This window comes from Trichosurus vulpecula, chromosome 2, assembly GCF_011100635.1.
Source record: "Trichosurus vulpecula isolate mTriVul1 chromosome 2, mTriVul1.pri, whole genome shotgun sequence".
NCBI classification, from domain to species: domain Eukaryota; kingdom Metazoa; phylum Chordata; class Mammalia; order Diprotodontia; family Phalangeridae; genus Trichosurus; species Trichosurus vulpecula.
This window is the reverse complement of record NC_050574.1, coordinates 214,119,336-214,143,416: the sequence shown is the minus strand read 5'-3', so window position 1 is coordinate 214,143,416 and position 24,081 is coordinate 214,119,336. Positions and strand designations below refer to the sequence as shown.

Sequence of the window (24,081 nt, the reverse complement as noted above, 5' to 3'; positions counted from 1 at the left end):
ATGTAAATGTTAAGGTACCCATTAAACTCATGTATGATATGTGCCTATATAAGAATCAGTTCAATTACAAGGACCCCAAACTGACAATGTATATATTAACCTAAGGAAAACTATAAAAGACTTTTCTTTCTCCCCTTAACCCTTCAATATTATATTTTTATTTTGTTGCTGTTATTAGTCTAAGGACTGATGGTGGTTGTATTTTTAAGTCCTTTACAAACAAGATAAGGTCAAAAGGGGTACATGATTTAGATGTAAAGGATGATACCATAAGCAAAATAGGAGAGCATCAAAAATTCTGCCTGTCAGATATATAGACAAAATAAGAATTTAGGACCACAGATATGGAGAGCAGCAGGAAATGTTAAAATGATTGATCTTGATTATATTAACTCTAAAAGGTTTTGCACAAACAAAACCAATGCAACCAAAATTGGGGAGCAGAAAACTGAGGAAGAAATTTTACAGTAAGGTTCTCTGATAAAGGCTTCATTTCTCAAATATATAAAGAACTGAGTCGAATGTGTAAGAAAACAAGCCATTCCCCAATTGAGAAATCGTCAAAGAATATGAAAAGGCAATTTTCAGACAAAGAAATCAAAGCAATTTACAGTTATGTTAAAAATGCTCTAAATCACTATTGATTAGAGAACTGCAAATTAAAACAACTCTAGGGGCACCGGCCCTGGAGTCAGGAGGAACTGAGTTCAAATCCGGCCTCAGACACGTGACAATTACTAGCTTGTGACCTTGGGCAAGTCACTTAACTCCAATCGCCTTGCCTTCCCCGCTCCAAAATAAAAAAAAAAAACAATTCTAAGTACTACCTCACACTTATCAAACCAGCCAATATGACAGAAAAGGAGAATCATAAGTGTTGGAGGGGATATGGGAAAACTGGGACACTAATGTGCTATTGGTGGAGTTGTGAACTGATTCAATTATTCTAGAGAATTTAGTACTATGTCCAAAGAGACAAACTGTGCACAGCCTTTGATCCAACAATACCCTACTAGGTCTGTATCCCAGAGAGATTTAAAAAAAGGGAAAAGGTCCCATTTGTACAAAAATATTTTTATCAGCTCTTTTTGTAGAGGCCAAGAATTGGAAATTGAGGGGATGTCCATCAATTGGGGAATGGCTGAACAAGCTTTGGTATATGTTGATTTGCATGAATTATTTAAGGTTAAATTTATCAAATTTACATGTATTTATGCCTCAAGCAAGTGTTTGTTCAGCAGGGAAGACTGTTTCAGACTCAGTTATCATATTCTTCCTATATTTATTTAATATCATTATTCCCAAAATGTGCATAGTCACCATAGCATAAACATAAAATATGCCAAATAAAAAAGAATCTCACCATAAAAAGCTTTTATGGTGAAAGGGGTGGTTATGACAAAAACCCAAAAGAAAAGAATGACTTCAAAACATCTACAAGCAAAACTTCAAAGCAAAACGGAGCATGGGCACAAATTCAACCAGAATTCCTGGAAGAAATGAAACAAGAGTTAAACCTTGCCCAAATAATAAACTCCCTGAAATCAGAATGGACCAAACAGAAGTCAATGAGGCAACAAGAAATATTAAAACAAGACAAAAGACTGAAAATACAGAAGTTATAAGATATCTCAGAGCAAAAACAACTGACCTGGAAAAGAAGAGAAAAAATTTAAGAATTATGAATGCCAAGACCAAAACAAAATCCTAGACATTATAATTTTAGAAAACTCAAAAGAAAACTACTCAGATCTCTTAAAACCGGAGGGCACAGTGATAAACAGAAACAATTCAGTAGGCACCTCCTGAAAGAAACCCCAAAATGAAAACTCCTAGAACATCATAGCTAAAAATCAAAGTTTCCAGGTTAAAGAAAAAATATTACAAGTGGTCCAAAAGAGAGAACTCAAGTACTAAAGAGTTCCAGTTAGGATCACACATAATTTAGCAGCTATCTGGACGATAAAGGAAAGGAGAACTTGGAGTACGATATTCCATAATGTAAAGTATTTGTGCTTACATTCAATAAAAAACTTACCCACCAAAACTGAATAATGAGTGCAAGAGGAGGAAAAAAATGGACTTGTAATGAAACAAAGGACTTCCAGGCATTGTTGAAGAAAAGACTAGAGCTGTGAAGAAACTGAAGTTCAAATACAAGCGGTGAAAAAACTCTGAAGTTCAAATACAAGAGCAAAAAGAAACATAAAAAGATAAACGTGAGAACAAAGACAAAGCACTAAACAAGGATAAACTGCTCACTTTCAAATATGGGGGGATAATACATGTGTCCCCATGATACTCCACCATCAGGGTCACAGTGAGAATCCAATTAGATAGTGTCTGGCAGTGGCCCTGTTACCTTGGTGATCTTAAGAAAAGAATGGAAAGAAGGGAAAGGTAATACACTGGCAGGTGAGGGGTATGGAGGAGATGTAGGGAAAATTATCTTACATAATCACGGTGCATAAGAAGACATCTATAGAAACATGGACGAGGGGAGAGGGACAGTGGCTGACACTTGAGTATCCCTCTTATCTGAAACTCATCAAAAGAAGGAATAGGATACATACACAATTACAAACAGAGTTGGTACAAAAACATATTTCACTCAGCAAGGAAATGAGAGGGAAAGGTGAGAAGGTAGAGGGGGAATTAGAGGGTGGGTAGAATAAGGCAGAGGTTAGTCCTAAGTAAAATAAACTCTAGGAATGTATAAAAAGTTATAGTTCTTTTTGAGGTAGTAAAGAATGAGAATCTGAGGGGGTGCCCATAAAATGGAGAATACATGAACGAGTTATGGTATATAAATACCACTGAAAATTACTGTGCTGAACTCTTTATCAATGTAATGACCAAAGATGATTCCAGAGGACTAATGATGAAACATGCTACCCACTTCCTGATAGAAAGATTAAAGCCTCAGAATTCAAAACGAAACAAATACTTTTTTATACTTAACAAACATGGAAAATTGTTTTGATTGACTATACATTTATAATAGATGAGGTTTTTTTATGTTCTCAACTGGTACAGAAGGAGAAAGGTTAGAGTGGGAGTGTGAGAAGGTTGATTTTGGCTGATTAAAACAAGGAAAATATATTTTTTAAATAACTTACCCAGCAAAAGTGAGCACAGAGCTTATACACGCAGAGAGGAAAATGGACCTTTAATGAAACAGAGGACTCCCAGCATTACTGATTACAAAGAAGTTAAGAGAAACATAAAAAGGTAAACATCAATGAATAATCATAAAGGATTAAACAAGGATAAACAGCTTATATTCAAATACTGACAGATGATATATATGTCCCCTAAAACCTATGATCATCAAAGGTCATAGAGGGACTATAATTAGACAGATGGCATGGGACTGGTTCTGTTAGGTCTTCATGATCTTAAAAGAATGGAAAGAGAAGGGGAGGATGGAAAATTAAGGAAAATTATTTCACATAATCAGCAAGTGCAAGTCAGAAACATATGTATATACATACACATACATATATGCATATATATATACATATGTATGTATGCGTATGTGTATATGTATACATTATTTGTTTAAAGAAATTTTATGCTGGTAATAACAGGCTGCGTGCCATTTATGCTCACCAAACAACTGTCCCTTGGGTAACCTGCAATTTAATTCTTCAGGGTTTTTGGTATTTCATGATTCACACTCATGCAGCATCACAAGAAGGAAGTAGCATTAAAAATATAGGGTTTTATTTCAGCAAGAAGCTTTGGATTGGGGGTGGAGCCAAGACGGCAGCTGGAAAGCAACGACTTGCACAAGCTCCCCACCAGGTCCCTCCAAAAACCTATAAAAAATGGCTCTGAACAAATTCTAGAACCACAGAACCCACAAAATAGCAGATGGAAGCAGGGCTGAAGCCCAGGACAGCCTGGATGGTCGCTGGGTGAGGTCTACCGTGCACGGAGCTGGGAGGGGAGCCCAGCATGGGCAGCGGCAGGACCAACCAGACCAGGAGCTGGGCAAATCAGGTCCTAGCACCCTGAATCAGTGAGCTGTGGCAGTTACCAGACTTCTCAACCCACAAACACCAAAGACAACAGAGGAGGTTAGTGAAAAAAGCTGCGGGGGACAGAGTGAAAGGAGTTTGCAGTTCGGCCACCACCCTGGGGGCAGCAGGGGGTAGTGCAGCTACAGAACTACAGCTGCAGATACTTCCAGCCCCAGGCCCACCTGATGGGAGGAATTAAGTGGTGGATCAGAGCAAAAGTGCAGAGCCTGCTTAAGATCTGAGTCAGGTCCAGGTTGCTGGTTCTTGGGGGAAGAAGAGTGCTGGTGTGGCAGAGCTGGCTCTATAGAAATAGCTCTGAAAAGCTCATCCCCTCAAGCTTGGAACAAAGTACTCTCTACTCTACAAGCAGTCATACCCCAACGAAAAACTCAAGGGACAAGTAAGTCGGCTGGGAACATGGCCAGGCGGCAAAAATGCTCTCTGATTCAGACTCAGAATATGGAATCTTTCTTTGGTGACAAAGAATACCAGAACATACAGCCAGAAGAAGTCAACAAAGTCAAAGAGCCTACATCAAAAGTCTCCAAGAAAAACATAAACTGGTCTCAGGCCATGGAAGAGCTCAAAAAGGATTTGGAAAAGCAAGTTAGAGAAGTAGAGGAAAAATTGGGAAGAGAAATGAGAAGGATGTGAGAAAACCATGAAAAACAAGTCAATGACTTGCTAAAGGAGACCCAAAAAAATACGAAAAAAAAATACTGAAGAAAACAACACCTTAAAAAATAGACTAACTCAAATGGCATAAGAGCTCCAAAAAGTCAATGAGGAGAAGAATGCCTTGAAAGGCAGAATTAGCCAAATGGAAAAGGAGGTCCAAAAGACCACTGAAGAAAATACTACTTTAAAAATTAGATTGGAGCAAGTGGAAGCTAGTGACTTGATGAGAAATCAAGATATTATAAAACAGAACCAAAGGAATGAAAAAGTGGAAGACAATGTGAAATATCTCCTTGGAAAAACCACTGACCTGGAAAATAGATCCAGGAGAGATAATTTTAAAATTATTGGACTACCTGAAAGTCATGATCAAAAAGAGCCTAGATAGCATCTTTCAAGAAATTATCAAGGAGAACTGCCCTGATATTCTAGAGCCAGAGGGTAAAATAGAAATTGAAAGAATCCACCAATCGCTGCCTCAAAAAGATCCCAAAAAGAAAACTCCTAGGAATGTTGTTGCCAAATTCCAGAGCTCCCAGATCAAGGAGAAAATACTGCAAGCAGCCAGAAAGAAACAATTTGAGTATTGTGGAAACACAATCAGAATAACACAAGACCTAGCAGCTTCTACATTAAGGGATCGAAGGGCTTGGAATATGATATCCCGGAGGTCAATGGAGCTAGGATTAAAACCAAGAATCACCTACCCAGCAAAACTGAGTATCATGATCCAAGGCAAAATATGAACTTTCAATAACATAGAGGACTTCCAAGCTTTCTCAGTGAAAAGACCAGAGCGGAACAGAAAATTTGACTTTCAAATACAAGAATCAAGAGAAACATGAGAAGCTAAACAAGAAAGAGAAATCATAAGGGACTTACTAAAGTTGAACTGTTTTGTTTACATTCCTACATGGAAAGATGATGTGTGTGATTCATGAGACCTTAGTATTAGGGTAGCTGAAGGGAATATGTATGTATGTGTGTGTGTGTGTGTGTATGTGTATATACATGTGTATGTGTGTGTATAGACAGAGGGCACAGGGTAAGTTGAATATGAAGGGATGATATCTAAAAAAATAAAATCAAATTAACGGATGAGAGAGGAATATATTGAGAGAGGGAGAAAGGGAGAGATAGAATGGGGTAAATTATCTTGCATAAAAGTGGCAAGAAAAAGCGGTTCTGTAGGAAGGGAAGAGGGGGCAAGTGAGGGGGAATGAGTGAATCTTGCTCTCATCAGATCTGACCTGAGGAGGGAATACCATACACACTCAATTGGGTATCTTACCCCACAGGAAAGAAGGAGGAAGAAGATAAAAAGGGGGGACGATAGAAGGGAGGGCAGATAGGGGGAGGTGTTAATCAAAAACAAACACTTTTGAAAAGGGACAGGGTCAAGGGAGAAAATTCAATAAAGAGGGATAGGTTAGGAAGGAGCAAATTATAGTTAGTCTTTCACAACATGAGTATTGTGGAAGGGTTTTACATAATGATACGCATGTGGCCTATGCTGAATTGCTTGCCTTCTTAGGGAGGGTGGGTAGGGAGAGAAGAGGGGAGAGAATTTGGAACTCAAAGTTTTAATAACAGATGTTCAAAAACAACAGAAAAAAAAGTTTTTGCATGCAACTAGGAAATAAGATACACAGGCAATGGGGCACAGAAATTTATCTTGCCCTACAAGAAAGGAAGGGAAAAGGGGATAGGAGGGGAGTGGGACGACAGAAGTGAAGGCTGACTGGGGAATGGGGCAACCAGAATAAAAGGCCATCTTGGTGTGGGAGGGAGGGTAGAAATGGGGAGAAAACTCATAATTCAAACTCTTGTGAAAATCAATGCTGAAAACTAAATATATTAAATAATAAACAAATAAAATTTTTAAAAAAAGAAGCTTTGGATTATTAAAAGATTAAAAGCTAGGTATAGTAGACTGAATGCCAGATTTGAAGTCAGCCATTGCGGGCTGTGTGACTCTGGGCAAGTCATTCAACCTTTCTCAGCTTCAGTTTCCTTGCCTGTGAAGCAAGGATAATAGTACCTACTTCATAGGTTGTTGTATAGAATGATATATGTAAAGCACTTTGCAAACTTGAAAGCACTATTAAAAAGCTAGCTATCATTATTATGATTAGCTATTAAAAGCACTGCAAAGGTAATCCAGCCCACCCTCTTCCTTCTGAAGTCCATCTTTAATTCTGAGCCCTGTTAATTGTGCAACCTCAGTGTTTCTCCATGCTCTAGTAGCAATTAACCAGGTTTACGTTCTAGCCATTTTAACAATGATCATAGCCTAGCTAATAAACATTTCGTCCACTTGGCTTTTCAGGGTTGTTATGAAAACCAAATGAAATAACAAGTATGAAGGGCTTTGCAAACTTCAAAGCACTACATTAATGCTAGCTGTTATTATTTCCCCCCTAATTAGACTGTAAACTCCTTGGGCAGAGGGGCTGTCTGTAACATCAATTAAGTTGGGTGTCCTTGATTGAGTCTTATTAGGTACTAAGTCCCAGGCCCAAACCCCTATCTGTTAGGTGCTAAACCTATATGGGCGTGAAACCCTCAGGGTCCTAAGGGGAGTTGCTAAGACCAGAGCCAACGGTAGGAAGGAGCTTAAGTTCTAGTCACTCAGATGTTTGATGACAGTTAAACAGTGCATAAAAAGAGAAAACAGAGCTATTTGCTTAAAGCTCTCACTCTTGAAGGTATGCTGATGTGGAGACTGGGGGCAACTGTAGTTAAGAGCCCTCCAGCTTGTAAACCCGAACATTTTAACTTTGTTAAACTCTGGTAACTATGCATTGAGATTTGAATCAGACAAGGTCTGTCTGTTGATGTTTGTAATTTATTTGTATTTGCTCTGAAGTTGAGGGTGCTGGCTTTTTCCCCAGAACTAAGTAAACGGTATTTTTATGCTGGATTAAAGTAAGATTGTTAAGCCCTTAATGTTGCTTTCCTTAGTAAAGCGGATCAAAAGAACCTGGGTTTGCAGCGTTCATGTTGTTGCACTTGGGTTCATTTTTCAGCCCCACAGCAGCTGCTAGCCTAATTGTTGCAACACTGTCTTTGGCCTCTTTTTATCCCCAGCACTTAGAACAGTACTAGGCACATAGTAGGTGCTAAATAAATGTTTATAGATGATGATAATGATGAAGATGATGATGAGGTATCTTGAGAGGCTCGGTAATATGCCATGGCTTCATGGAAAGTTGACTCCAAGTAAAAGCATGTGAAGTATTTCAATGTCTATTGGAAATCCTTTTTCCTCTTAAACTTTACTCTGGACATGCTGATAAGAAAGTTTTTAAAAAGGTATCTTTAATGAAGGCGAACTTGAGCTGAGCCTTGAAAATAGAGGAGGGAGAGGATTCTGGGAAGATGGAGGAGTAGGTCAGAAAACTTTCAGCTCTCCAAATTTCCTCCACAAAAAGAGGGACCTGAGGCTTGAGGCAACATCCCCCATACTTTGGGACTACAACTTGATTACACTAATAGCTGCTAAATACAAAATAAAACAAAAAATAAATAAATAAAATGAGTAAGCACAGGCGAAAGAACCAAACCCAACCACAGATGGTTACTATGGGGCTAGAGAAGATCTGGGTTCATGCTCAGAGGAAGATAATGGAACTAAAAGGGCCACTCTTTTTTTAATGAGAAATGTCAAATAGTCCAAAATACAAAAAGAGTTCTTGTAAAAACTTTAAAAGCACTTTAAAAATCAAATTAGAGAGATCGAGGAAAAATTAGAAAAAAAAAAGAGCAATCCAAGAAAATTATGAAAACAAAGTCAATCAACTGAAAATAGAGAATAAAAAACGTAAGGAAGAAAATAATTCCTTGAAAACTAGAATTGGTCAAGGAGAAGCTAATGACATTCTAAGACACCAAGAAATCATAAAACAAAATCAAAAGAATGGAAAAAATAGAAGAGAAAGTGAAACATCTCATCAGAAAAACAAGTGATCCGGAGAACAGATCAAGGTGAAATAATACACAAATAGTCAGACTACCCAAAAATTAAAATAAAAAAAGAATCTTGGTAACAATATTACAAGAAATTATCAAGGAAAGTTGCCCTCAAGTTCTAGAACAAGAAGGCAAAGTAAATATGGAAAAAAATCCACAAAATCACCAACTGAAAGAGATCCCAGGAAGAAAACTTACAGGAATATCATACCCAAGTTTCAAAGCTCCCAGGTTAAGGAGAAAATATTGGAAGCCAACAAGAAAAAAAACAATTTAAATAACACGGAACTACAATAAGGATAACACAAGACCTGGCAGCTACTACGTTGAAGGACCATAGGTCTTGGAATATTATATTCTGTAGAGCAGAAGAGCTAAAGTCACAACCAAGGGCAACTTACCCAAAGTTTAGTAAAATTCTGAATAAAAAAAAATGGACATTTAACAAACTCAGTGACTTGCAGGTTTGTGTGACAAAACCCCAGAACTTAAGGGAAAATTCAACATATAACAACCAGGAGAAATATAAGGTAAATATTAAAGACCAATTATAAGGGACTCAATAAGTTCAAATTGTTCACGTCATATATACGAAAACATTAGCAGTACTCGACTGTCATTATTTGCATGGTTTTAAAGAAAGGCATGGACTGAGCTGAGTTTGATGGGGTGAATCTAAAATAATAAAACTATGTAGAAAGTGATAAAAAAGGTGTAATTATATCATACAAATGAGGCATAAAAGGAAAAAGTGATAAAGAAGAATGCTAGTTGGAGGGAGGGTGGGTAATGCTGGAACCTTACTCTCATAGGGAATGGGTTAAAGAGGGAACAACATACATATCTAGAAGAGTATAAATGTATTCTAAATTCAGAAAGAAATAAGATGGCAAGGAGATAGGGTAGGAGGATAGTATAAGGGAAGGACTTTTAGAGGGATGGGTAGCTTAGGAATAGGAGGGCAAGGCAGCAGATAGAAGTAAAGCAGAGGAGTGAGGAAGGATAGGGTAAATAGGGTGAGAAGAATAGTAAGGAAAAACAGGAAGGAGAAAAATACACAAGAAACTGTAGCTTAGAGTTTGAATAGGATGGATTTACCCATAAAACGAAAAGAGATAGCAGATAAAAAATTTGAATTCAACAATATGTTGCTTTCTGAGAACATTATAAAAATGAGAGATACATAAAAAGATAAAATAAAGGGCAGGAGTAGAATTTAGTATGTAAAAAATGCAGGGATAGTAATCATTATCTCAGACAAAATTAAAGTTAAAATAGATCTAATCAAAAATGAAAAATAAAGAAACTATACCATATGTCAACAATATTATCAATATTGTTTTAGACCATTTAAAATACCTAGACAGTATAAAATACCTGCCAAAATGGACACAGAAACAAGAATAGAAATATAAAGCACCTTTTATACAAATAAACTCAGAACTAAATAAATGAAGAAATATTTATTGTTCATGGGTAAAGACAGTATAATTTTTAAATGACAATTTTCCCTAACCTATTTATTCAATGTCATCCCAATTAAATTACTAAAAAATTATTTTACTTATATAACAAAGTTCATTTGGAAGAATAAAAGGTCAAGAACTTCAAAGAAATCAGAAAAAAGATGTAAAGGAAGTAGATTCAGTAGTATCAGACCTTAAACTATAAGGTAAAAGCATAGCTGAAATGTAAAAATGATAATTTTGATTATTTTAAATTAAAATTTTCTTGTATAAATAAAACCTATGTAGCCAAGAATAGAAGGAAGGCAGAAAACTGGGGGGAAAAACTTTCATAAACAATCTCTCAGACAGGAGGTCACTGGGTTGGAATATTGCTTTGGTGTAGGAAATGACGAGCTGGTTGATTTAGAAAAACACAGACTTGGACTTAGGAAGGATCTGCCTTCTGAGAAACAGATGACACGAAATATGTATAGAATCGTCTTACATATATAAGTGTCTAAGTGTATATATGGGTATATTTATAGACATTTATGTATATGTAGATAGACAGATAGATAGATAGATAGATATCCATGCTTAATTGTAGCCTTCTTTAAGGTGGTAGGGAAAAAGAGGGGAAAAAATTAAAGTAAAAAGTGCACAGCAGAGAACAAAAGAAAACCAACAAAGAAGCAAAAAGCTGAGCAGCTCTGAAAATAATACGTAGTATTTACTACATAGGTTTTCTTGAAATGAAAGCTTTTATAAAATATTGAATCCCTCTTATGATCTGCTGGGCACATAGTAATTTTTTTTATGAGTTGAGTTTAAAATAAAAAAATTCCAAAAACAAAAAAAAGGTTAAGAAAATAGTGTGGTTTTCCAAGGGACAGAGGTGAAGAAAAAAAGCATTCTAGGTATGGAAGACAACCTGGCATAGAAATTCCTAGAATTTTCTTTACTTCTTCATTCTCTGCAACAGATGTTGAAGAATAATTGCCACTTATCTCCACAGTAATCTTTCTAAAAATGCTTATCATAAGTACCTCTTTGACAATAAGGACTATTTTGTCTTTGCAAACACAGCACCTAGGACAATAACTTGAACATACTTAGTAATCATTTAATAAATATCTGTTGAATTGAATGATATTTCCAGTTGTTTTTGGAAACATAATAAAATCTACTCTTTTATTTTCTTCTTTGAGAAGACCTTATAAAACATCCTTCCATTTAAATAACAGCACATTTACACAGTGCTTTTAGTGTTTGCTTTGTGTTCATACGGAATCTCTCATAAGCCTCATGAAGCCCTGTGAGGTAAATACTAAAGTTTTATTAACTTCACCTTCTGAAGAAGGAAACTGAGGCTCAGACAAAGTTAAATGAAAGACATTCCCAGGATCTCACAGCTATAAATGGAACTTCATCCCAGGTATTCTTCCTTACTCCAAAGTATTCTGCTGTAACTCCAACTTTTTTTTGTTTTCTGGTTTCATTTACAACAAAATGTGAATACTGATATGATTCAGTTCATCCCAAGTATTGTAACTGGATAAGGATCTCACATTCAGAAAACTAATAGTTAAGCTACTGTTTATATATACCAACTACTCCAAAGGGAGGATGAACTGAAGGAGGATGAAATGAAACAACGGATGTGAAAGTACTTTTAATAATATAAAGCATTAAGATATTACTGTATTACTATTATTACTACTATTGCAATAATGGGAATTTTTTAAAGTCACAGAGGTAAACTGACTCACAGTAGTCTCACAGTAAATTACTAAGAGGGCTTATATACAAAATACTGAATCTGAGTCATAAAACCCTACTTCTTTATTTGCTGTTGTTGAGTCATTTCAGTCCTGTCTGACTCTCCCTGACACCATTTGGGTTTTCTTAGCAAGGCCATTGGAGTGGTTTGCCACTTCTTTCTCCAGCTCATTTTACAGATGAGGAACTGAGGCAAACAGGGTTAAGGGACTTGCCAAAAGTCACACAGCTGCTAAGTGTCTGAAGTCAAATTTTTCTCAGAAAGATAAGTCTTCTTGATTCCCAGTCCTACACTCTATCCACTGATAAACTAGGCCTCTTAAATCCCTGTCTCAAAGTAAATAAGACACTATAAGCATTTAATAAATGCTTGTTGACTTTTGATTATAAAACCTAACTAGGATAGTAGTCCTTATTTGTGATCTACATTCAAAAAGTCAAGTTACAAAAAAAAATGCAACTCTAAACTCTTGCTGTAGGTTCCTGAAAAAACTATAAATTACCAATTTACCTCATAATACAAATACATAGGGGCAGCTAGGCAGCTCAGTGAGTAGAGCACCAGCCCTGGAGTCAGCAGGACCTGAGTTCAAATGTGGACTCAGATACTTTACTAGCTGTGTGACCTTGGGAAAGTCACTTTACCCCAATTGCCCTGCCTTCCCCCCTCCAAAAAAAAAAGAAAAAAGAAAAATATATAAAGTATTATAAGAAAAACTCTCATAGCATCCTGTAAGAACTACATTGTATATTACATTGTCCAATTACATTGTAATCTAATTTAGTGAGTATTTATTCACAATTTATGTATTTAAATACAAGATTTTAAAATAATAATTACTGAATTCAAAAGCCCACATCCCTTTCCTAAAAGTCTCTTGCTTGTACCAACTTTCTCCCCACGTAAGAAAAGTAGATGGGTTAAATGTGCTTTAATTCCAAACTCCAAATCATTCACCAATTTAAAGATTTTCCTAACTTTCAAATTATAGAAAAGAAAAGCAGCACAAAAATAAGTTCTAAAACATTATAATCCAAATGAGTCTTAGTATTTATAATATTTGGGGGGTGGGGAGGTACAGACCTGTGATTTTGTTGGCATAGATAATTCAAAGGAAGGAAAATCTCCAGTTAGTGAAAAGCACTAACTGTTCTGCAACTTAATAGTCTTAAAGAGTTCCCAGAGGCATTGAAAGGTTAAATGGCTTGCCCAGAATCACACAAACACTATAGTGGACTTGAACCCAGGCCATCTTAATTATAAGGCTTGCCCTCCATTCACCAAGCCATACTGCCTATCACTGGAAGCTATTAACAACAAATCTACAAAGAGTCCTGTGCAAAGATTTCCTAGAGTGCAAAGGTAAAAGGTGAGAAAAAAAATGAGGGACACATTTTTTCCTCCTTATGATTCTATATTGTAGTTACAATTTTAAAGGAAATATGTGATGGGGGGGGTAAATTTCTGCACCAAGTTTCACTGATAAATGTCTAATATCCAAGATGATACATACATAACTGATTCAAATTTATAAGAACGAGCTATTCCCCAATTGATTGTCAAAAGATATGAACTTGTCAAAGAAAGAAATCAAGCTATCAACAACCACATGAAAAAAATGCTCCAAATCACTAATAATAAAAGCAATGCAAATTAAAACAATTTTGCAAAATTATTATGTAATAACCACATCCATCAAATTGGGAACAATGACAAATGAAGAAAATGACAATTGTTGGACAAGCTGTGGGAAAACAGGCACATTAATGCCTGATGAAGCTGGAAACTGATTCAGCTATCCTGGAAAGCAATTTGAAATCACGTCCAAAAGGTCACTAAACTGTACCCTTCAGCCCAATAATCTCACTCCTAGTCATATGCCTCAAAGAAAGAGGAAAAGAATCCATAAATATAAAAATATTCACAGTAGCTTTCTGAAGTAGCAAAAAAAAAAAAACTCAGGGGATGCCCAACTGTTAGGAAATGGCTAAACAAGTTATGGAATATGAAATGTAATGGAATATTACTGCACCATAAGAAATGATAAAATCGGTAGTTCCAAAGGAAATCAGGAAGATCATAATGAAATGATGCACAGTGAAGTGAGCACAACAGAGTAATTTCTACAGTGACAACAACATCATAAAGAAAAACCACTTTGATAGACTTTAGAATTCTGATCGAGGCAATGACAAACCAGGACTGCAGGGGACCAAAAATTTAAAACATGCTACTCACCTCTTGCCAGAGAGGTGATGGATGGATTTAAAATGCAGAATAAGAGATACCTTTTTGGACATGGCCAATATGGGAATTTGTTTTGTATGACTACATGGATTTGTTATGTGGATTTTCTTTTACTTTTTTATATTCTTCAGTTGGGAGTGGGAGGATAATAAGAGGAAGAGGAAATAAATGCTTATTAATCAGAAAAAAAATAATAAAATTTAATTGAGGGGAAGAAAAATACTAACACTAGAGAAATAGATTTTTCAACAACTAGAAATATTCTGCATTGTCACTTTTTTACTTTAAATTATACACTTAAATGGAAAAAATATTTCTATTCAGCTTAAATAAACTTAGGCATTGTATTTCACAAACCTAAAACTGATACAGATGTCCTCACCTATAAACCATAAAAGAAACTATTTCCAATAAAATTAAGATTAATTTACATTTAGATTAGGATAAAGAGTTTTATTTTTAATACAAATGTTGCCATACCAATTCTCCAACTCTAACATTACCACACAGAATTTGGTGTTTTACCTGTCCAGCAATAGCAGTGAAGTAAGTCCACATAGGATCACTTGCTGAATAACCACCAGAATATGCTGAGTATCCAGAGTATCCACCATGAGGCATATTTGGTACTGTTCCTGGCATTGGCTGTCCCATTTGCATGTGCATTCCAGGCATCTGACCACTGTAACCTCCATACTTGTAAAAGAAGGAAAAAAAAGAATTCAAAAAGCTGCATTACCTACTAAACTGAATTGTAAAATGGTGTAGGAAAAAGAGGGGGTCAAGAGGGAAAAAGCAGAAGTTTATTTGCACCGCTGAAAACCCCTATAGCAGTTGAGTTTAAAATACTCTCCATTATCTTCTAAGTTCATCAATTACAGAAGCTCTATACATCAAATCCTGGAATTTATGAGCGAACTTTATCCACTCTTCCCTCCATATGTAACATTAAATAAGATATACTAAGGGGTGTGTGTGTGTGTGTGTGTGTGTGTGTGTTTGTCCTTTGTTCTCAAAGAGGACCATGACATCAGGGAGATGATGACATAACTAGCACTTGACTTTGGTTTGAGTGAGTGAGGGCTGTGCAAGGCCACCAGCCTCACTTTCTCCTCCAGAGCCATCTGGGTCCAGTGGCCTGATATTCACCAGGACAACTAGAGATGGCCCAGGATACGTTAGGAGACCTTGGCCCTTTCAGCCTGAGGTCTTTTCAGGTTCTCACTTTGAGTGAGGTAACTCTCATTCAGTGAATAGGCCTCTTTAAGAAGTGAATCTTGGGGATGCAATAGGGGTTAAATGACTTGCCCAGGGTCACACAGCTAGTAAGTGTCAAGTATCTGAGGCCATATTTGAACTCAGGTCCTCCTGACTCCAGGGCCAGCCCTCTATCCACTGTGACACCTAGCTGCCCTTGTAGTAAGATTACAAAGGAAACATAGGCACACCTTGCCTAATATAATTAATTGATTTGGTAAAAATGTTACAGGGTCAATTAATTTCCTAAGAACAATGTTATAAATGGGAGATAAATTCCACAGTGGCAAAAATTAAAATTATTAAAGTTTTAAAATAGGTCTTTAGAGAGCACTGAGACTATATAACCTTTATTATGGTAATATGTAAATATTAAATACAAGCAATAAAATAACATCAAATTTTAAAGGACTTTTGTGGGATCTTAAGCACAAGGAGCACTATCTTTCTATAACTTCAATGGTTATTCTTGTGTTATTCTAAAGTTTATAGAAAAATAGTATGTATTAAAACATTAAATAGCTTACTTGAATTTTGGCTTATTCAAAAGTGGACACTGAATCAAGAGGAAATAAAGTAGCAACTTCATAACTTTAACCTCTTCTTTAATCCTTTTTGGAAATTAGCTACTTAGTCACTTCAGGGTTTTGGCACCTAGTTGTTAAGGGCAAAATAGTGATCCAATGATACCTGAACAGTAGCCTTTTATTCTCATACAAATTATTTATAGCATTTTGATTCAATAGCAATGCCCTTGCTCATTTTAGATCTTTATTTCACAACTGGATCACTTCTTGAAATTTTTATTAGCCTTTTCAAGACAGTTAATAATCAGAGCCAATTTCTCCTCCTGTTTTATCTTCTTCCTCTTCATGATTTTGATTATTCAATTTAATTAGGTCTTAGTTTGTTAATTCCTAATTGTGAGTTTTAATTATAACCTTAAAATCATTGTTCTCTAATTCATAAAGCCCTAAGGATACAACTTCTAGAAACTGGTAATTATAAAACCCTCTGAAATCCTGAATACAATCTGGTCACCACTTTTGCCTTGACACTATTTGTTCAATTTTAGGAAACTTCATTCTAGGTTTTCACATTGATGACATCTGTGTTGAGAATATTAAATTCTTCCCAAAACTGTTTGATATTTCTGTCATCAACTTCTTTAGTAGAACTAGTTTGGCAAAAAGCATGCTTATGACAATAATGTTTTAAGACTGCAATAATGATGCTGTATTTGGAAGAACTTCCACTAAACCTCAGTGCTTCTAGATCTTTAGGATGCCCAAAGGCATTGTCAAAAACTAGCAAAACTGTTAAGAAGGTTACTGTCAGAGCAGTATTTAGTCACTGCAGGTCAAAAATACCCAACAAACCATTCCTGAAAAACATTCAGGTACCCAAAGCTTTCTTAACAGTTTTCCAAAATGCTGACAACCTATGTTTAATCATTTTGGAAGTAATATCCTAAAATCTAGCTCACGGTTTTCCCCACAAATTAGGCTAGTCTCAGTTACATTCAAATACTTGTTGAACACGGTAATCACTTGCCTTAAAAGTTTCTTTAAAACTGTCTGGACGAGACCTGACTGTAAGCTCCTTATCTAAACCCTATATGTCTTCCTCAGTCACAGCAGAGCGTCCAACACAGGTATACACTTCATATTTGTTGAACAGAACATAATATACCACTGCTTTATCTGATAAACAAACTACTTGCATCCTGCACTGATGATTCTGCAGCAAAAGACTCAAATTCTATCTTCTCTCTCCAAGTCCTAGAAAATGCTATCTATACTCATTGCTTCTATTTTTTCTTACTCATTCTTCTACTTCTCCAAACCTGCTCATCATTCAAAAGAAACTGTTCTAAAGTTAACCAAATTCTCTTAATTCGATAGCTTCTTCTCAAGTCTCATACTTTTATCTGCTGCATTAAAACTATTCTCTCCTCCTGGAACACTCTCTCCTGTCTGGGGTTCTCAGACTCTTTCTTGGTTATCCTACCCATCAGACCCCTCCTTATCTTCTGGTCTGTTGTGCATATCATACCCCAAACTAAAACTTTCCTGAAGTTCTATTCTGGGCTCTCTTCACTTCTCTTTATGCTCTCTTGGTGACTTCATCAGCTCCTATGAGTTTAAATACCATCTCTATGCAGATGATTCTGATCTACAGATCCAGTCCCAGTCTCTCAAGCGAGCATCAGTTCCTCATCACCAACTATTCATTGGCTGAAATGGATGTCCCAGAGACATTTCAAACACAGAACTTTATCTTTCTCTTCAAACCCCTCCTTCTTCTCTACTTCTGCTGAAGACACCACCACTTTTCTTGTCTCCCCTATTCATAACCTCAGTGTTATGCTCAACTCCTCACTCTCCCTCATGCCACTTGCTACATCTTGTACCCTTGGACTAGTCATGCCCCATGCCTGGAATGAAGCTCCTTCTTCACCTGTTCTCACAAAATCCCTAACCTTCAAAGCACAGTTCAAGCACCACCTACTACACAAAGCCTTTCCTGACCCCTGAAACTACCAGTGTCCTTCCTCCCTAACTACTTTGTCTTAAACTGCCTTGCATTTATTCTCTTTATATTTATTATATATATACATATATATATGTATATACCTATATGTTATATATGTACTTGCCAACTCTTCTACTAGAATATAGACTCCATGAGAGTAGCAATTATTTTACTCTTTGTATTTGTGTCCCAGCACGTAGGACAATGACTTGCATTCAGTTATGTTTGTTTAATGATTGATTAATAAAAGGATGTGCTTGAACTGAACCTTGAAGGAAATAAAATTCTATGAAGAAGAGGTAAAGATGAAATGCATTCCAGTCATGGTGACAGACAGTGCAAAGACAGAGAGATGGAATTTCATGTGTCCAGATCTTTAAAAAGACCAGTTTAGATAGACTATAGAGTACAATAAGAGGATCAACATAAGAGACTGGAAAGCCAAGTTGAGGACAAGTATTAAAAGGCCTTTAAAAGGCAAAGAGAGGAGTCTGCCTATAGGAAATAGGAAGCCACCAGGCTGAGTGAGGAAGTGATCTCAGATCTATACTTAAGGAAAATCACTTTGGCATCTGTGTGAAAGCGGGAAGAGGTTTGAGGCTAGGAAGCCAATTGGGAATGGTCTAGGATGTGAAAAGTGATGAGGGCCTGAAATAGGATGGCAGCTATGTGAAAAATAAAAAGAGAACTAAAGTGAGAGATGGTGCAGACTTCAACTTTTAGAATGTTGCCTGAGGCAAATCAGAGTTGAAGTCTTTACCAGGGTTATACACAACCAACATCAGAGGTAGGACATGAACCTTAGTCTTCCTGAAGCCAGCCCTTTATCTACTACTCCATACTGTATCTAGGTTTACTTGTTTTAAAAATCCCTATGAGCCATATTTTTAACATACATATTAATATTTAAAATTACCTAGAGGAAAAATAATATATAATTATTTAAATTTTTCTAAACTGAATGATTTTCCACTACTAAATCAGTATTACTTCATAAGTTATTTCAAAACATACCTGCTTAGGTGTTAATTTTTGCCACATAAATCATATAGACTAGTATTTGCAAATATGATGCAAATAATTTTGAGTTAGTGTATGTGCAGCTAACTGATGCTCATTTAACAAACAAAAACCTGTGTGGTTTTGTTTTGTGGCAGAAAGAAATGAGGACAGGAGACCAAATTCTAGTACATCCATTTAACTTTTGTGAAGCATGTAGCAAATCAAATGGTTAATTAAATCCTTTTTAAAATGACAATTCTAAAGTGGGACACTAATGAACTGTTGGTGGAGTTGTGAACTGATCCAACTGTTCTGAAGAGCAATTTGGAACTATGTCCAAAGGGCAACCAAACTGTGCATACCCTTTGATTCAGCAATAAATACCACTATTAGGTCTTCATCCCAAAGAGATCAAAAAAGGGAAAAAAGACCTACATGTGCCAAAATGTTTATAACAGTGCTTTTCGTGGTGGCAAAATACTGGAAATTGAGAGGATGTCTAGAAATAGCTGAACAAGCTGTGGAATATGAATATAATGGAATACTACTGTGCAATAAGAAATGATGAGAGGCAGATTTCAGAAAAATCTGGAAAAACTTGCACAAACTGATTCAAAATGAAATAAGCAGAACCAGGAAAACGTACACAGTATTAGTAACATTGTGTGATGATCAACTATGAATGACTTAGCTCTTCTCAGCAACGCAATGATCCAAGACAATTAGAAAGTACTAATGATGGAAAATGCTATCCACACCCAAATACAGAACCGATGGACTCTGAACGCAGATAAAAGCGTACTTTTTTCACTTTATTTTTTTCATGGTTTTTTTCCCCTCTTGATCAGTTTCTTCTTTCATAAGTCCATAAGTTTCTTTTTCCAAAGTCCTAAGTTTTCCTTTAGACGGACATTGCTGATGAGATTACATTGACTCTCCTAATACCGGTCAGTCCTCAACTCGAGCTCGCAAATAATTTAATCTAAGGTATGAAGCCCTATTGTGTTCTGCTTAGGCTTGAGTGGGGACAGATTCTTTTGTCTAGATAGCCCAAATCTCTGGAGCAGTCTGAAAGAATAGGTATTTCCTCTGTCAGGAGATGAAATGATATCAGCTCCTGTGGGAAGGGTTTAAAAACAGTACACCCCAACTCCAAAAATGCCCAGTTCCAGAATGGCTGCCACGCATGCATTTCACCAGCTATGAGAGAAATAAAACAATGGACACAACATAATCATGTTTGTCTTTCTTAGACCAAACACTGAGGTTGACTATATATAACCAAACTGCTTACCATGGTGAGAAACAAAAGAAGGAATTCTGTGTCCACAGGATTAAAACTACTCCCAGTTTTGTTGGGGTGATAACAGAAGTGATAACAGGATGTAAGTCAGATGTGACTGGTCCTAATCAGAGCTGTGAGCTAGCAGAACCAGGCTTCTGATCAGGTCAAAGGTCAAAAGCTTGTATGCATGCTTAAGATGATGTTTGAGGGGGAACATATCAAGTAAGAGAACATCAAGTGGGCAGTTCAGGAGGTTACATGTAGCCAATGGAGAACAAGGGGGAAAATTTGAATTGGGAACAGCATAAAAAGCATTGCATTTGTCTGAGCAAGCATACTTCTTTGGGGAGCTACCGATTCGCAATAAATAAATAAGACCTTTCCTGGGTTCATGACGAGTATTGTTCTTTTTAGAGTGAGCAAGTTTCTCACACCATTTTAGGAGTAAGGGAGAAAAATCTGGAACTCAAAATCCTATAAAAATGAATGCTAAAAACTGTCTTTACATACAACTGTGAAAAAATGAAATACTATTAAAAATAAGATAAAGTAAAATTACAATTCTAATTGTTCAATGACTATATACCACTTTCCAGAATTAAAGATAGCAGGTTCATTCCCTAATAACTACAAGAATTCCCTGTACATTTAAAGCTTTTTTTTGGACCTACCATGTTAAAAGGCTTAACACAGTTATGATCACTTTAAGGCATTTTTATGAACAGATGTATCATTTTTTTTTAAATTAAGTCAAAATGTGCTTGCCCTTTCTCATTAAACCAGGTGTCTCAAGATTTAAACATATACAATGCTATAATAGTAATGTAAATTTGAAGATTTTTCCAATCCATTAACAGGCCCATGTGACCTGCTTATGTCACAGGAAGCCTAAGTCACATGTGGTGGGAGGAGCCTGCTGAAAGAGTGGAACTGGAAATGCTGAGGGCAAGTTAGAACCAGGGGAGGAGAAGAACACAGGAAAAAGGAGTGAGCTAGGATTTGTGAGTATTTGTGGGAAGGCCCCAGCAAGGGGAGAGGCTAATAGGTTGGCGAAGCTCCATGCTGTGATACTGTGTCTTAAGTTCCTTGCTGCTATGATGAACTGGGCTTACTGGTTTGGGGATTTGGTTGCTGCTTGGATGGGTTGCACTCATTGGTTTTGGGACTTGGTTCTCTGGTGTCTAAATAAATGTTTTACTTCTACCTTGTATATGGAGAGAGTCATATATTTTGCGATACAGAGGCATATTCACAATTAGCTGATACAAATAGCAAGAAAATGGCATGCATTTTTTAAAAACTCATCAAAAAGTTTCATTTCATAAAATTAAAAATACAATTGTATTTACATCTATACTGATAAGTCATTTCTGCTCTGAAAAACCCTTTTAAACATTTACAATTATCAGACTGTGCCTAGTCCTATAATACTTTCATTTGATGACTTGCTTCAATCCTAGTATTAGACTAAAATATTTACACAACACAGAACCTTGTGATACATTACTCTCGGAAAGTATGCAATTAAGCAACCACAGGCATTGGGTCAGAAAGTATTTCCATATACAAGGTGAAACAGAAAAAGAGATGTATTAAAATGCACATCTCTGTTACGTGCAGATTGCTTTTTTTAAAAATACAGTAAATTCAATTGGTTTCTTTCAAAGCTGTTACTAAGCACCCACTGCGTGCCAAGCACTAGGTTAACAGCTGAGTATACAAAAGGTGGTAAAAGATAATCCCTGCTCTCAGGGAGTTCACAATCTAATGGAGGAGGCAATAAGCAAACAAATAGTGCTACAGAAAAATGAATACCTTTCCCTCAAAGAAACAGTCAAAAGAAAAAATAATTCAAATACATTTTGGACATATTAAAAATATATATGGGACAGAAGCAATTAAAATATACAGAATTGGCTTTGTGTGCAAGGTTATTTGGTGAAATGTTGAGCAAAGCTCTAAACACAATATTTAAGACAGACCAAAATGGTAGGGAAATACTCTTTCATCATGCTTATAAGAAATTTCTAGTGTTTTAATTCATCAAGGAAAGCTTCCTGAAGCAAGTAGGGACTTGAGAAACTGACGGATAAAAAGAAGGTCATCCAGGATAGGGTTCAGTGGAATAGTGAACAACTTAGGAATTTAGCTTTGGGACTATGGAGATGGAAAAGTAGAGAAGACTATATTGAATAGAAGTCCAAGAAAAATTTAATAGCCGGAATGAAGCATCATTTGCTTGAAAAGCAAAGTCTTCCAAGCAGTTAAATGAAGAGTTTTGAAGACGACGGCGAAAATCTTAGTACAAACCATTTAGGGAAGTTACTGTCTAGCACCCTAGAGAGTGGTAACAATTTCGAAACAAAAAATTTAAAACGGAGGCCCTTTTCCCACAATTCAAGGACAACAGTGCCTGATAACATTGAAATTAAGTCTTTTATTCCTGCAAAAGAGAGGTAAAAGTCACTGCCTTCCCTTTCTTTTGGGGCAACTAGTTGCCGGTGTTTATCTAAGAATGTGCTGAATAATCGATGCCCTAAGAAGCTACAGGTAAGTACAGAAGCTTCCTCAAATTTTAGCGACTTTTCTATTTAAAAACAAAACAAAACGAAAAACAACTTATCAGGACACAAGTTCCACGACCACAAACTCAAAATTGCTGTGTCAAGCATACTGGACAAATTATTTTGCCAAAAAACTTTGTTAGGGAGATAGTTCCTTCCCTTACGGAATGCTAACATAGATCATATATATGTATGTGTGTGTATACATACACACATAGATACAATGTTATTTATTTTGGATCACGTCTGGGCAAAAGTACAGAACAGTAAGAAGAGGAAGTAGTCTGATGGGGGAAGGGGGACCAGGTCTGTCCAAAAAAAAAAAAAAGAAAAAGCGTGGGGCGGGTCTTGTAAAGATTTACGGGAACCTGAACAGTGTTTTCTTCCTCCGCCCTAGTACAAACGGAGGAAGTCTCCATCTTAAGGAAACTAAATTTCACAAATCTCCGACTTAGGTGAAGCAAGAACCAATACAATTACCGCCTCTCTTTTTCTCCCCGGGAGAGCGCACCAAGGGGAAAGGGACACACGAACTCCCCGTTCTCCCCAGGGCCGCCCCGTCCTCCCCGGCCTCGGAGGAGGGGGGGGGGGGAGGGGGCGGGGCCGGGATGAGGGGAGGGGGAGGAGGCACGGTCTCGGCACCCGGGACCAGGTGAGGAGGCGCGCGCTCCCCAGCCCGCAGGGAGCCCCGCAGCTGGCAGGTGCAGGAGGCGGGGCCTAGCCGCGCTGGCACCGCCCGCTGGGGACGGCCACACCCCGAGGGGGGCGGAGGTCCTGGGCTGCTGGGCGATGCCCCTGGCTACTTACCCCACCGCCGTATCCAGGATAGGCCATGGCGAGAGGAGAGAAGGGGACGCAATCCGAAGTGAAGGTAAGGGGAAACAGAAGAACAAGAACGAGTTTCTTCCTTCTGCTCTGAGCCCCGCGACCCCCTCTCCTCGTCCGGCCCCGCCTTCCGTTCCTCAGCTCCTAATTGGCTGCTAAGGATCTCGCGAGACTTCCTTCATCGGCCGCGAAGACACGCGTGTGTCCTGCCCCTTAGGCTCGAGGGCGCCCTACCTCTTCTCAGTCGCAGGGGGTCGCTGGGACGTTTGGTAGCTTTTGTCTACTCTAGCCAGTTCCCTTGAGTTTCCTAGTGGACACTGAGGCAGGGCCATAACCTCCCTTAGGCTTCCTCCTTGAGCCGGGCTTTGCCGAAGTGGGAGGCTTCTGGCCCCAAGATAGTGATTTGGGATACCAGCTTTCCTGGCCATCAAACGGGGCCATCTTTGTAAAGCGCTTTGCAAGC

General features: G+C 37.3%; 1 protein-coding gene across 1 annotated transcript in view; it reads right to left on the bottom strand.

Annotated features, from left to right (window-relative positions):
• GCA (grancalcin) overlaps nt 1-23,762 on the bottom strand; it is a 40,775-nt gene extending 17,013 nt beyond the window's left edge. Inside the window, exons 1-2 of the mRNA XM_036745275.1 lie at nt 23,601-23,762; nt 14,676-14,846 (exon numbers count right to left, since the gene is read on the bottom strand). Of these exons, the coding sequence (XP_036601170.1) occupies nt 14,676-14,846; nt 23,601-23,627 (198 nt within the window). The 5' untranslated portion in view covers nt 23,628-23,762. The remainder of the gene's footprint in view (nt 1-14,675; nt 14,847-23,600) is intronic.
• Between the last annotated feature and the right edge of the window lie 319 nt (nt 23,763-24,081).